This window comes from Nannobrachium achirus (assembly GCF_963921795.1).
Source record: "Nannobrachium achirus genome assembly, chromosome: 3".
In the NCBI taxonomy this organism is placed as follows: domain Eukaryota; kingdom Metazoa; phylum Chordata; class Actinopteri; order Myctophiformes; family Myctophidae; genus Nannobrachium; species Nannobrachium achirus.
Window position 1 is genome coordinate 73,487,456 of NC_137812.1, and position 15,619 is coordinate 73,503,074.

The 15,619-nt window shown below is 43.9% G+C and overlaps 1 protein-coding gene across 1 annotated transcript in view; it reads left to right on the top strand.

The window, feature by feature from the left end:
• alg13 (ALG13 UDP-N-acetylglucosaminyltransferase subunit) overlaps window positions 1-11,338 on the top strand; it is a gene marked incomplete at both ends in the record, with an annotated part of 36,236 nt that extends 24,898 nt beyond the window's left edge. The window contains 7 exons of the mRNA XM_080722785.1: window positions 335-379; window positions 1,985-2,099; window positions 4,207-4,329; window positions 5,498-5,538; window positions 5,971-6,094; window positions 9,644-9,736; window positions 10,983-11,338. Coding sequence (XP_080578911.1) covers window positions 335-379; window positions 1,985-2,099; window positions 4,207-4,329; window positions 5,498-5,538; window positions 5,971-6,094; window positions 9,644-9,736; window positions 10,983-11,338 — 897 coding nt within the window. The remainder of the gene's footprint in view (window positions 1-334; window positions 380-1,984; window positions 2,100-4,206; window positions 4,330-5,497; window positions 5,539-5,970; window positions 6,095-9,643; window positions 9,737-10,982) is intronic.
• Between the last annotated feature and the right edge of the window lie 4,281 nt (window positions 11,339-15,619).

Consider the following 15,619-nt stretch of genomic DNA (forward strand, 5'->3'; position numbering starts at 1 on the left):
AACCACACCTGGTGGTCTGTTAGAGTAATGTTAACTCCATAGACACATACACAACATATTATAACCACACCTGGGGGTCTGTTAGAGTAATGTTAACTCCATAGACACATACACAACATATTATAACCACACCTGGGGGTCTGTTAGAGTAATGTTAACTCCATAGACACATACAAAACAAAGAAAGCACAAAACTAATACTTTAACTGGTATATCATCCTACACAGTGCTTTGTGTCTGAGGTGTTTATTTTGTATCCTGGTATGAATGTATGTACAGTATGTCTTTATATTCTAGTCTGGATGGTCTGTTTACTGCTTGTGTGTTTTTACAGGTGATCCAGGAGGACTCTCAAACACACTACAACTACACACAGCAGGTGTGCACACACACACACACACGCACACACACACACACACACACACCACCGGCGCCTAACTCTGTCCCCACTAGGGGGAGCACAAATCCTGGAATCTTTTTTTTTTTCTTTTTTTTTTTTGCGCCGCGAAAATCGGTTATTTGCGGTTATAAAGTCGTCCTTTATTAAGTCATTTTCGGGTGTCTTTGGGGCTTCAGGGGAGGACCTGGATATGTTGCTTGGTGCGCACCTTTTTTTTAATAGGCTCTGACATGACCAAATAAATACAACACTAGGTCTATGCAAGCCTTTCAGAGCTGCACATTAAATAGTTATCCTATTCAACAGTGCCATTTTTAAAAGCAATGATGAATAGATGGAGAACTATGGCAGATTGTATCAAGATATGCTGCACAGTGCACACCTCGTAGTTGCTCATGCAAGACAATATAAATAATAGCCTAGTAAAGAGAAAAGACGCTGGCGATGGCCGATCTCGTCTTTTGCACCTGATAACTGCACAGCAAGCGTTTTATTGGAGCTGCAAGCTCTGCTCCCACAACGTGAAAGCCTTGTGATGCGACATAAACCAGCATGAGAGAGACAGACAGAGAGACATATGAGATGCTCTACTCACATAATACTGTATGCTGCTACGGAGATTCCGAGAGGTTAACGTGCTGTATTTCCAAAGTGTGTTCTTGTTTAAGTCACAGCATGGTTTAAATATCCTATCGTAAATATGAACTGTGGCTATAATATGTTGTTTTTAATCCACGTGGGTCCGTGTTTACTTAGTTACACTAGAGTTTCGAGTGTCATGGCAGCTGGGTTAAGACGGACTTCCTCTAAAATCGGATTTCAAAATAAGAGAAATAAGAGACACTTGTAATGATTAGTCAACACACTACTTTTATTTTTAGGTCTACTTAAAGGACGTACGTGTTAACGTGCAGTAAGTGACGCCAGAGCTAGGGTCTGACGCTAAATAATTAAATAAGTACGCAAAAGCACTTCACGTTGTTTGATCGGCACGCAATATTCCTGCGGGGGGGGGGGGGGGGGGGGGGGGCAGATCTGGGGGAGCCGTTGCTCCCCTTGGCTCCATTGAACAGGCGCCAGTGACACACACACACACACACACACACACACACACACCCACACAATGTTAGGACAATAATTGTTGCATGTGTGACACTATAGTCTTACGAGGAAGTTACTAAGTGTTGGGCTTGTTGCTCAAAAGCAGTAATATATCAAATATAATATCGTCGTTGTCGGGCAGAAACCTCGTATCTCCAAGTTTCAAATTTGTACGTTTTCCCGCGAAGTAAAGCCCTGCTTCATCATACAAGGCTGTCGCACAGGTAGTGAAAACAGCCGATCTACAAGCACACAGCGCCTCGCGGTGCGAGCCGTTGTGTGCTTGTAGATCGGCTGTTTTCACTAGTTTAAACAGTTTTTAAAATGATAAATGCAAAGTGAAGAGTTTTGGACATACAAGGTTTCCACCCGGCAACGACGATATACAAGTCTAGGACGTGTGGAGCGCCTGTAGTTTGCAATGTGCACTATATTGTGTGTGTGTGTGTGTGTGTGTGTGTGTGTGTGTGTGTGTGTCAGGTGGTGAAGCCTACAGCTGTTCTTCCCTCTTCACCTTCATCGTCCTCATCCTCCTCTTCCTCCCCCACCTCCCCCTCCTCCCACCTGCCCCCCCCTGCACACAGCCAGCCACGCCCAGGTAACACACACACACACACACACACACACACACACACACACACACACACACACACACACAGTGTTTGCGATATGTAAAAAAAAACGTGCACAAAAAGTAAGGAACCCTGACTTCGGTATACCTCCCCTTTAATAATACAATTGGTATTGTGTTTTATCATTCTTGCGTTGATTCGTCACCTTTACAGCAAGGTACAGCTTGTAAGCATCATTCGTGGAATGAGCAACACAGCCAAATGTGTGGGTAGCGCCGACTCAAAATTTGCCAAAATGGCCTGCTATACTGTTTTGTTGGTGTTCACCTTTGTTGCTTGGAGCATTGAAGATTGCCCTCTCCCACAGTAATAAGGAAAATAAAAAACAACACATATTGGCCATGTATTTACTTTATTAATGTTACAACAGCTTGGCACCTCCTCCTCATGCTGGTCACCAACCTGTGGGATGGCATCCCATTCCTCAACCAGGATTTGTCACAAGTCAGCCAACGTGGTTCTGTTGGTCACTCTAGCACGTACAGCTCACCCAGGCTGATCCCACAAGTGTTCAACTGGGTTGAGGTCTGGACTCAAGGCAGGCCATTCCATCCTCTCCACTCCCACATTCTGGAGGTTCTCTCTGATGATCCTGGCTCTGTGGGGGTGAGCGTTGTCATCCTGGAGGATAGCATTAGGTCCCAAATTCTGGCAGAACCCATGCTCAGGTGCCTGGCACACACCTGTGACTGGCACATACCTGTGACTGGCACACACCTGTGACTGGCACACACCTGTGACTGGCACACACCTGTGACTGGTACACACCTGTGACTGTTACACACCTGTGACTGGCACGCACCTGTGACTGGCACATACCTGTGACTGGCACACACCTGTGACTGGCACATACCTGTGACTGGCACACACCTGTGACTGGCACATACCTGTGACTGGCACACACCTGTGACTGGCACATACCTGTGACTGGCACACACCTGTGACTGGCACACACCTGTGACTGGCACGCACCTGTGACTGGCACACACCTGTGACTGGCACGCACCTGTGACTGGCACACACCTGTGACTGGCACGCACCTGTGACTGGCACACACCTGTGACTGGCACACACCTGTGACTGGCACACACCTGTGACTGGTACACACCTGCCTGTTCCTCCTTGTAAAGGTGACAAATTACCAATAAAAATGATCTAAAACACAATAACAATTGGTATTCTTAAAGGGGAGATATAATGGAGCGAAGTCAATTCTCCTTACTTTTGTGTATGTATTTCTTTTTTTGTTAAACCGTTTGTTAAAATGTAACACTCTAGCAATGATTACTTATTTATATAAATTTACAATTTAGGTATTTATCCGACAGTCTTAACTCTTTGAGTGCCCCCTTTTTCACCACTAGAGGGCCCCAATGACCAGAGAATTCTACTTAGACAGTGCTGGTATATGCACAAGCCCTGCAGCCATGACATGCCTGAACACTTTCCTTTGTGCATGTACAGGAAGAGGATGAAGTTAGCTTGAAGTTAGCTATTGGCTACCAAGCATTTTAGAAGATCTATTTTCTGCAATTTAGCCACGATTAAACCTTGCACACCTCATGCATGGGAAAAAAACAGAGAAGAATGAGCTCTAAAAAATCCAATGCAATCCTGGATTGCATTGGAGTGGATTTGTGCAGTTTGTTCACAGCTTTCAAACAAAAAAATCCGATTGGAAATCCGTTCAGGCATTCTTGAGATAATAGCCATTATGTTTTACATGTTATGTAAACAAAAATGGCTGCCCTGTATGTTAGATGGGGTTGTATGGGGGTGGAACATGCAAAATCGCGATTGAAATCATGTTCACCAGATTTGATGGGGTCCAAAAAAAAAAATCAAATATTTTTTTTTCAATTTTTTTTTTTTTTTTTTTTTTTTTTAAAGCCGAACTAGTTCGGGATCGGCACTCTGCGATACGCTAATAAAGCCGAACTAGTTCGGGATTGGCACTCAATGAGTTAATCTAGAGCGACTGAAGCAAGTAAATATCATTTACTTTATTCATTTAAATGTACTGTGTGTGTGTGTGTGTGTGTGTGTGTGTGTGTGTGTGTGTGTGTGTGTTAGTTTCCATGGCGATCCCGGCCCCCTCTCCCTGGTTGGTCGGTGAGATGGGGGAGTTGCCCGTGGCGACCGTGATGGCCCCGCCCCCTTATTCCTACGACCCCAATGGCACTGACCTGCCCAGAGGTGAGCGCACGCACACACACACACATACACACACACACTGACCTGCCCAGAGGTACGTGCAGAGGTGAGAGGCCACAGACCCGTGCACCCGTGAAACCGGCAAATACTCGAAAACAAAGGTGAAACACACATTTGCAGCCTTAAGTTCACAGACGGCCCCCCTAAGCCATTGAGTCCTGCCGCCGGGGCTGAGGCCACCCTATTCAAATGGATACTTTAACACCTACTGTAGGTTTCCAGCGGTGACTGTATGTGCGTGCGTCCTCCTCATACGTAGGCTAACATGGTGACTGTATGTGCGTGCGTCCTCCTCATACGTAGGCTAACATGGTGACTGTATGTGCGTCCTCCTCATACGTAGGCTAACATGGTGACTGTATGTGCGTCCTCCTCATACGTAGGCTAACATGGTGACTGTATGTGCGTGCGTCCTCATACATACGTAGGCTAACATGGTGACTGTATGTGCGTGCGTCCTCATACATACGTAGGCTAACATGGTGACTGTATGTGCGTGCGTCCTCATACATACGTAGGCTAACATGGTGACTGTATGTGCGTGCGTCCTCATACATACGTAGGCTAACATGGTGACTGTATGTGCGTGCGTCCTCATACATACGTAGGCTAACATGGTGACTGTATGTGCGTGCGTCCTCATACATACGTAGGCTAACATGGTGACTGTATGTGCGTGCGTCCTCATACATACGTAGGCTAACATGGTGACTGTATGTGCGTGCGTCCTCATACATACGTAGGCTAACATGGTGACTGTATGTGCGTCCTCCTCATACGTAGGCTAGCATGGTGACTGTATGTGCGTCCTCCTCATACGTAGGCTAACATGGTGACTGTATGTGCGTCCTCCTCATACGTAGGCTAACATGGTGACTGTATGTGCGTCCTCCTCATACGTAGGCTAGCATGGTGACTGTATGTGCGTCCTCCTCATACGTAGGCTAACATGGCTCCATTACTGTTTGAGATTCCTTCAAAGCAAACGTTTAGTTTCTCTACTGCAGCGCAGTATTTTCTATTTGCTCCATGCGCACATGCAGGCACACACACATCTGGAGGCGCACGTGACGTCAATAAATGACCGCCCCTCTCTCTCTCTCTCTCTCTCTCTCTCTCTCTCTCTCTCTCTCTCTCTCTCATTCTCCAGACTACAGGATTCTTCAGTATTATTTCAACTTAGGAGTTCAGGTACAGTAAGACTACAATATGATTACACTGTTACTGAACAAACACTCTATAGCAATGATTACTGTCACAATATAGAGCTATTTAACACTGTTACTGAACAAACACTCTATAGCAATGATTACTGTCACAATATAGAGCTATTTAACACTGTTACTGAACACACACTCTATAGCAATGATTACTATCACAATATAGAGCTATTTAACACTGTTACTGAACAAACACTCTATAGCAATGATTACTGTCACAATATAGAGCTATTTAACACTGTTACTGAACAAACACTCTATAGAAATGATTACTGTCACAATATAGAGATATTTAACACTGTATCACTTTAATGCTTTACCTTTTTCAATGTTTGTTTTTTTACCAAAACATTTCACTTGCGCCGGCTTTAATGTAACGAGGTGTAATTCCCCTCCCGTCCAGTGGTGTCACCAGAACAGCTGGCAGCAGGTGTACCCGGCCCCTCCCCCTCCAGACGCACCCTATCACTACCAGGCCTACCCCGCCTACCTAGGCTCCGCCCACAGCCAGGAAGTCACCATACATGGTAAGATCACAGACCGCTGCCAGTCAAAGTACAGTTTCATGACAGTACAAATCACTGGTACAAGGTCAACTAAAAGGAGATCCTAGAAAGCCGAGGCTTATTTCCACAGGAACCACACTTTAAGTATCTCATATAACATTGAAAGACAGACGGATAGAACATAGTACTTTATCTAGGATAATATCAGTTTCAAAAGCATAACATCAAATACAAAGGCAGAAAAAAGAATAATAAAAAAGGGGGGGGGGGGGGGGGGGCATGGGGGCTTAGTCTATTTACAAGTCACGGGTAGCAGCTGTCTGAAGGTGACTTTTCATACCAATTTTGAAGGAGGCTAGGGATTTGCTCTCCTTTAGGGCTTGAGGAAGGGCGTTCCACATGTTGATGGTGTAGCAGGAGAACGAGTTAGAGCCTTGTTTAGTGTTAAATCTACGTTGATGATGATTAGTGGAGCTGCCTCTGGTGTTGTGGTCGTGAACATCCTTGACCTTTAAGAAGTAGTTTGTCAGGTACATGGGAATCTTGGAGGTGTAGTGTATCTTGTACACCAGGCCCATTGCAAGATGCTGTACTCTGTCAGCTACTTTGAGCCATCCCACGCTTTCGTGGTGATGATCGGTAAGGTGGGTCAGAGGAGGGAGACCAAGCACAACCCTAATTAGTTTGTTTTGGGCTGTTTGAAGCTTTAACTTTAAGGCGGCTGGGGCGTCGCGATACCAGACAAGGACTCCGTAATCAATGAGGGGCCCAATAAGAGCTCCTCCTAGTGTCTTTCGGGATTTAGTATTGATCAGCGGGGCAACCCTTTGCAAGAAGCGAATTCGTTGGTTGACTTTATTGATAACCTTGGTGGTCATTTTTTCACTGGATAGGTTAGCCTCCAGGATGCAACCCAGGTAGCAGATGTAGTTTTTTCTTTCTATCACAGTGTCACCTACTTTAATTGTGACTACTTACTGGCCAATCACAGTTTGCATTTTCCAGGACTTAGATTCAATTCAACAGAGCTTTATTGGCACTTTTCCATCCGGTTCCTGATGTTCAGCTGTTCTTTGAGGCTGCGTACGTAAAGACCCGCCCCCACCTGCCTCTGATTGGCCTATCCAAGTTCTGTTTCTGTGACACACGTGGAAGCGATGCAGATTCTCTCGGTCGATGCATAACCAAAGATATTTAATTTATGAAGATGAAGCGCAACCTCATTGGATCCACTAGAGTGCGACATTGTACACACATCCTACAAATAGCCTCCTAAGTGGACGCAGGCTCTGACGGCAAATCTCCCGCACGTCCTGTTTACTGGTGCTAGAGTCCCGCGAGAGAGTGTTGCTGGGACAGAGAAAGGGCGATAAAGTTGATTTTCTCCTTTTTCGTGTTGCTTAAAAAAAACACACTCACTTAACTCATTGAGTGCCAATCCCGAACTAGTTCGGCTTTAAAAAAAAAAAAATTTTTTTTTTTTTTTTTTTTTTGAAAAAAATGTTTTTGAATTTTTTTTTTTGGACCCCATCAAATCTGGTGAACATGATTTCAATCGCGATTTTGCATGTTCCACCCCCATACAACCCCATCTAACATACAGGGCAGCCATTTTTGTTTACATAACATGTAAAACATAATGGCTATTATCTCAAGAATGCCTGAACGGATTTCCAATCGGATTTTTTTGTTTGAAAGCTGTGAACAAACTGCACAAATCCACTCCAATGCAATCCAGGATTGCATTGGATTTTTTAGAGCTCATTCTTCTCTGTTTTTTTCCCATGCATGAGGTGTGCAAGGTTTAATCGTGGCTAAATTGCAGAAAATAGATCTTCTAAAATGCTTGGTAGCCAATAGCTAACTTCAAGCTAACTTCATCCTCTTCCTGTACATGCACAAAGGAAAGTGTTCAGGCATGTCATGGCTGCAGGGCTTGTGCATATACCAGCACTGTCTAAGTAGAATTCTCTGGTCATTGGGGCCCTCTAGTGGTGAAAAAGGGGGCACTCAAAGAGTTAAGTATGACAGTTGTATTAATATTGTGATGCTTGTGTCGATCGGGTCCAATATTTAGTTCAGTGACCATGGAGCAAAATAATAGCTCAGAACCTGTGTTCACGTTAGCTCTCTCATTGTAAATGAACAGACTCCAAACATGCTTCCACCTCCTAAAAAGGTATCCACCCACGTCGCGCAGAAACGGGAAGTACGGGTCGGTTCCGCCCTCTTGCTATCGCCCTCTTGGATATGACCCGGAGCCGATGGAGGCGTCTCCCTTTCTACGTCTACGGATCCTGGATGGAGGCTTCCCACGGTGGATTACCCATGGATTATGGGGATTTGAGTTTTTGTTTCAGTGCTCATAATGAATGCATGTCTATTGAAGTGGGAGCTCTCTCCACTATTAAAACCATCATAAGTCACTGTATTTTCAAGCGATTTTCATGCATTCTGGTTTGTTATAAATGTCAGACGTGTATTTATGCTATGATACAGAAGACACTTTGTTGGATAAATAACATTTTGGCTTTTCATACACGATCACAATGACCTGGCGGAGACGGTCAAGGGAGTCAAGTTGTGGAACAAATGTGATAATGAATAAAAAGAGTGTACAAATATGGCGAAGTTTAAGAAACTCTTTAAAAATAAAACTTAGTGGAGAGTCTTACATTTAAATTGGCTAGTGGTATTATTTTGTTATTACCAGATTTAGGGATTTATGGAATTAGGGGGAAATAAAATGTTTATTTGAATTTTTTATACTTTTGTATCTTAATCTTTTTGAATGCTGTATTAATGAGTGGAATCATGTTATAATTGTTTGAATAATTGTTATACTATAAATGATGTTTTACATGTTTTTAAAAACAACTTCAGGGTAGACGTAATAAGCTTAGGCTTCAGTCTATTCCTTTTTTTCCAGGGAAAGGAAACGTATATGAAATGTGATTATGAAATGTGATTATGAAATTCAATGTTTCTTTACATGGAAAAAATAAATAAATAAACTAAACTAAACTAATTCACTGCCATAGACCAGTGGTTCTCAACCTGTGGGTTGGGACCCCCAGGGGGGTCCCCACATTAATTTGGGGGGTCCCCAGATGATTAACTTAATGTGCAACATTGTTTTCTCACTCAACATTCAACAAAACAACAAAGTTTAAGTGTATAGAGGGTAAGTGCATGTTTCTAAAGTGACAATTTAAGGCCTTTTTAATACCTCTAAAATGACAAATTAAACATTGGCCAAATTGTCAAATATGGGAGGCAGACATTGTGAAAATGGCAGATCTACATGCTCACAACGCAAGGTGTTGTGAGCATGTAGAAACAGAACAGTGTTGTACAAAATGTAATGTCTCAGCTCTTAGTGCTCGTCAGGGTGGGGTGGGGGGTCCCCAGTTCAAATATGATTATTTTGGGGGTCCTGGCCTGTAAAGGTTGAGAACCACTGCCATAGACGACCTAAGTGGTCAAACAGAATCCTGCGGTTCGATGTCAGTAAATGTGCTAACAGGTGATTAAGTCATTAATTAATTAATTTGTGTGTTTTGTCTGCAGCGACCGCACAGCCCAGCCCTCACCAACCCCCCTCTCCCTACCCAGAATCCACCAGGGCAGGAGGGGACGGACAGACGGAAGGACATGCCAACGGTGAGTACCGCCGCTAATCGATTACTAATAATATGATCCGTCTCTTAATTGGCATATGCTGCAGGTGAAAAACCTTCAGAGGTAGCAGATCTACAAGCTCAGTTTGGGTGGCATTGCGACGCATTGTGAGCTTGGAGATCCATGGGAGTGAACGGAGTTGTCGGCAGGACTGATTGATTATGTGATCAAATATTATATTGAATAATGGTGAATGACATGTTGAAGAATAGCTGATATTGACATTTTGGCAAATCTTTTGAATATATCTTTTTCAAAGCAAACATTTGTAACTCAAAAATGTAGCTAAATATTTTTGGCTAAGTGGTTTATGTATGTTTTATAATATTAAAATGTATATCTGCAAAGTAACTAGTAACTACTTTTCAAATAAATGTAGTGGAGTAAAAGTACAATATTTGGATCCGAGATGTAGTGGAGTAGAAGTAAAAGTTTGGGAAATTGGAAATACTCAAGTAAAGTACAAATACCTCTAAATTGTACTTACTTTTAAACTTTGTACTTTACTTTTAAATTGTACTTATGCTCATGCCTACTACATTTTTGGAGGCCGATTTTTGCAAAACACATTTTCGGACACTCCTACAGATTTTGGCCTAAAATCATGCAAAGCGGTACACAGTATGTCTAAAGTCATGTCATTAACATGGATCTGTCCTATTTCCCATATTCCCTCCTGATTAGCCCTATTCACGCCCCGCCCACTCAGCAACTTCCTGGTGCTGAAGTCACGTTTTGAAGGGTAAACCCTGCTAAAAGCATGTAGAGTTAACACAGAAATAAACCCTGCTAAAAGGATGTACTGTAGAGTTAACACAGAAATAAATCCTGCTAAAAGCCCATAGAGTTAACACAGAAATCGCAAATTTTATGCAATTTCCGAATAGTAAAGCATAAAATATGGCTGTTCGAAATAGTGATTTGTTGGCTTTAAGTCCAGCGATTTCTGTGTTAGTTTCCCCTTCAAAACTGACGTCAGCACCAGGAAGTTGCTGAGAAATTAGCTGAGTGGGCGGGCTGTGAATAGGGTCTATTGGCTACGATTGCCTTCTAAAGTTTGTGTATGCGATGTGACGGTCGCTTATCTCCCGATTAGGGAGTCTTACTGGTTTCATAAAAGATTTCCACTACTAAAACTCTCTCTCTCTCTCTCTCTCTCTCTCTCTCTCTCTCTCTCTCTCTCTCTCTCTCTCTCTCTCTCTCTCTCTCTCTCTCTCCCGCCCTTTAGGCCACGCCTTGCCCCTGGATTGCTCCTCCTCCTCCGTGGCTACCTCCCCCGTGAGCCCCTCCCCTCCGGGCCTGCTGTACCAGGAGCAGCCAATCGGCGTGTCCCCCCTGTCCTATGACCCGCCCCCTAGCCCCGCCTACCTATCTGTCCCCCCTCCTCACCCCCACCCCCCTCCTCACCCCCATCACCCCGCCTACTTCATGCCCGGCCCCGCCCACTGGCCTCCGGGCGGGCACGGCCACGCCCCCCGGCTCTACTGCCCCGCCCCTAGCCTCGCCCCCTCGCACATGATTGGCTACATCGCCGCCGGCCCGCCGCCCACTCACCACCCCGCGGCGACGCACTACATGCCGTAAACGCACTGGCTGCGCGCACACATTCATAACACACTCACACACACTCACACTCACTCACACTCACACTCACACACACACATTCACAACACACACACTTGATAATCTAAGCAGTGTTTCTCAAACTTTTTAAAACTTCAAGGTCCCCCCTTAAAGGAGTAGTTCACCCCCAAAATGTACTTTTCCTATTGATTACTCGATGCCATTCAATTATAATTTGTTGTATTCGTAGCATCCCTAAGTCCCCCATTGATTCTGGACCAAATGCATTCGCGTCCCCAATCCAGAAACAATGGGGGTACATTTACAATAATATTTTTATTTTGTCTTAGGAATGCGACAAATTCCAAAAATAAATATTATTGAACTCAAGTCTCCATTGCGTGAGTAATCAATAGAAAGGAAAAAAATACGTCATTTTGGGGGTGAACTACTCCTTGAACTCTGACAGTGTACAAATGGAACCAAATGAACCCTAACTTTGTTCGGTGACAGTTATTTCATAAGCAGCTCCATCTCTGCGTCCAGAAGTCCAGTGTTCTGTTGTTCAAGAGATGGCGACTCGCCAGTGTTGTCTGATTCTAGACCACTTAGAGTTGGTGGGGCCTTAACGGGTTCATTTGGTTCCATTTGTACACTGTCAGAGTTACAGACTTGTTATATGGGTCAAATGTAGACCCCTCTAAAGGGAACCCAGATACTGAGACCCTGGAATTAAACACTGCTCTAAAGGTGGTATTTTACTTTAGAAAACACTTCTGGGGGCACAGGCGTTCTGGGGTCGTTCTGACGTCTACGCAGGCGTTGTGTGTTTCACTCCAGACAGTTATTTTAAGTTGATTGATTCATTTTCTTTTCTTTTTGCTTTTCTATTTTTCCATAACAATTTTATTTCATTTTAATTTATGTTATTTAATTTGTTTAGTTTTATTTTATTTAAAAGCCAACAGAAAAAAAAAACTAAAATTTAAACTTGTCTGGGGTGACATTAAATCCGGAGTATCCATTAAAATGACATCAAATGTGTTTTAAAGTGAAATACCCCTGTAACATGCACAAACACACACGCACTCACTCACACACACACACACACACACACACACACACACACACACACACACTCACACTCACACTCACACTCACACCGACCACACACACCACACAATCTTGTGGCGGATTGTTTTGTTTACATGTTTGCTGTGACGGTTTGATTTTTTTACATGTGTGTTGTTGGTTTGGTTTATGTTGGAGTGATAAAGGTTTATGTTGGAGTGATAAAGGTTTATGTTGGAGTGATAAAGGCGGTTTGTTCACCTGAAGTCAGCCTGTTTCTTTCTACCCTAATGCAGGGGTCCTCAACCTTTTCAGGCCACGACCCCCGTTGTGAGGCATTGTGAGCATGTAGATTTCTGCCTGTAATGATTGACAATTTGGCCAATGTTTAATGTGTCATTTTAGAGGTATTAAAAAGTCCTTAAATTGTCACTTTAGAAATGTGCAGGTACCCTCTATACACTTAAACTTTATGCTGGTTTGTTTACTGTTGAGGGAGAAAACAACGTTGCACATTAAGCTAATAATCTGGGGACCCCCCAAAATAATTTGGGGACCCCCTGTGGGTCCCGACCCACAGGTAGAGAACCACTGATCTACTGTACTGTACATACAGTATGCAACCACTTCAGAGATGAAAAGTAACACACATACGCCATCATGTATGTCATGGCAGTTTTGACTTTCCAATCATTTCAAGGGCCAAATGGAGAGATTGCATCTCCACACTGGCCTGGGAACGCTTTGGGATCCCCCAGAATGAGGTTGTTAATGTTATAGGAGTAGTTCACACCCAAAATGAAAACATTTCTATTGATTACTCACACCATGGAGACTTGAGTTCAATAATGTTTGTATTAGTCACATTCCGGTCCGTACACACTGAGGGCGAATTGGCGAATAGCGAATTAGCGTATAATTCGCCTTTTTAAAAAACCTTATAAAGTCAATGGCAGCATCCACACCAAACGCGAATTTCGAAAAAGCGAAAAGGCGTCTGTTTTTTATTCGCCCTTGTGTCGAATTTAGCGAACGTTCAAAGGCGAATTCCTCTCTCTCTCTCTCTGTATCAAAGTAAGCTCACTCTACCCTATTTCAAGAGAGAGAGAGAGAATGGTGGAGGGACCTTCACGTTACATTGAGGCCGAGGGGAACAGTGTCTTTCTACCTTTTCCGTGTCTCGTCTGCGTGGCTGCTTGGAAAAAGTAGCCTACTCGAATGTCTTACTGGTAAAAGCATGGTTTATGTGTTTGTTATTGTAGGCTACTTTATATCTGCAAAATGTTATATGTTATATCTAATGTTTTAAAATAAATCGCTGGGTATTAAATAGCCTACAATAGGATCCGAAATGAGTGGATTAAAAGGAAAGTACTGGAAATTCGACTCAAGTACAAATACCTACAAGTACAGGCTACTCAAGTAAATGTAGGCTACTTTTAGTTACTTTACACTGACTTTCTTTTTTTACAGACCGAAACCCGTGACATGTTGTCCCGAAATCCTTTTATTTCCGAGAGACCCGACCATTTAATCATTATTAAAACCCTCTTTCATGTAACTCACTGCAGCCGTGCAGCGTGCGCTGTTAACTGATTGACAGGCAGAAGAAGGCTACCAAGGAATCTATAATATTAAGATCGAAACAAAAGCCAGAGATTAAAAGGAATACTTTTAGGCTATTTTCTAACTACAGAGAGTAAAGTCATGGTTTAACTTGTACGCGGTCGCGGCTGCTTTCTCATCATCCTGGCAGCAGGCTACCATCACACATGCATTACGCACGCACCAAGATCTTTTTCCCCTGCTGTTAAACTGATCCTAGACCAGCATTATCATCTCACTGTTACACAGCCATTCATCTCGCTGCCTCACGGCTAACAGACCATGATCCTAGGTCAGGCCAGCCTAAACACAGCACAGTGTGCTGAGCACACACGTTAAACAGAACTCCAGTAGTTCGTTCCTTATAGCGCACGCCAGCGCACGCACACACACACACATTGATTGATTGCTTTACAGTTTGCATAAAAAAGCAGAAAGTACACACACAGTACGGGTCCTCTTGGGTCCTCTCGGGTAATACACATAATGATTGACAGCCCCGTATTCCGAGGGTGATGCGGCCATTCCGACCCGGCTATGATAAAACACTGACCGACCCTGTCTACTCTGCCCCCGGCCGGAGCTGAGGGGAGGGGAACGGAGAACGCGTGTTGTCACTTGTCTCTTCTGTTCTTTTTCTTATTTAATAGGCTAACAACCACGGCCAGGTCTCATCATCACTTGAGGATGTAGTTTCCATTGTTTTATTTGTTTCACTGTCTCTGTTCTCCTCTCTCTCCTTTCTTCTCCTTTCTCCTGTGGCTATGCAGGTAGATATCGCCCCCTAATTTTTAGGCGAATTAAGCGAATATTATACGCATATTCGCGTCGCTTTTTGGTGTGTATGGAAAAGGGCGAATGGCGAATTCTTCGCCTTTTTGGTTCGCTTATTCACGTCGCTTTCGCTAATTCGCCGGTCTGGACAGGGCATAAGATTAATTTCATCACAAAAAGATTACCCCTGTTGATTCCGGATACCCCTGTTGATTCCGGAATCAACGGGGGTAAATGTACTAAAATCGAATTATTGTCTTAGGAATGCGATAATTACAAAACAAAAATATTATTGAACTCAAGTCTCCATGGCGTGACTAATCAATAGAAATGTTTTCATTTTGGGGGTGAACTACTACTCTAATCAGGAAAGTGAAGGTTGGAGCTCTCTGCTGGAGCTGCTGCCCCTTAGACCCGACTCCGGATAAGCGGTTGAAGATGGATGTATGGATGGATGGCACCGTTCTGTCACTGCCAAGATCAGGAGGAAAGCGAAACTTAGGCCTACACTGAGAGAAACTTAGGCCTACACTGAGAGAAAATTGAGAAAAAGCGTCATCGTCATCATTCAGCGGGTTGACAAAGGTCGGGAGGACATTGACTTAAGATTCCGGCCCGCTGGTTTACAACTTATAACGGCGCTGAGTCTGCTCATGCCACCTTCTCAACGCTCGACACGGCGACTCGCTCGCTACTGCTCGCTCGCCGGTGTCTCGCGTGGCTCAAGGTCGCCTGAGACGTACGCCTCCGTCATGGTAAATAACTATACTTCATACAGCGCAGCTACTGAGCCCTGTCGGTAGGTCGGTTATCTCCCAAACAATGCTGTGATAACCACGCCCGGTAGCTCAG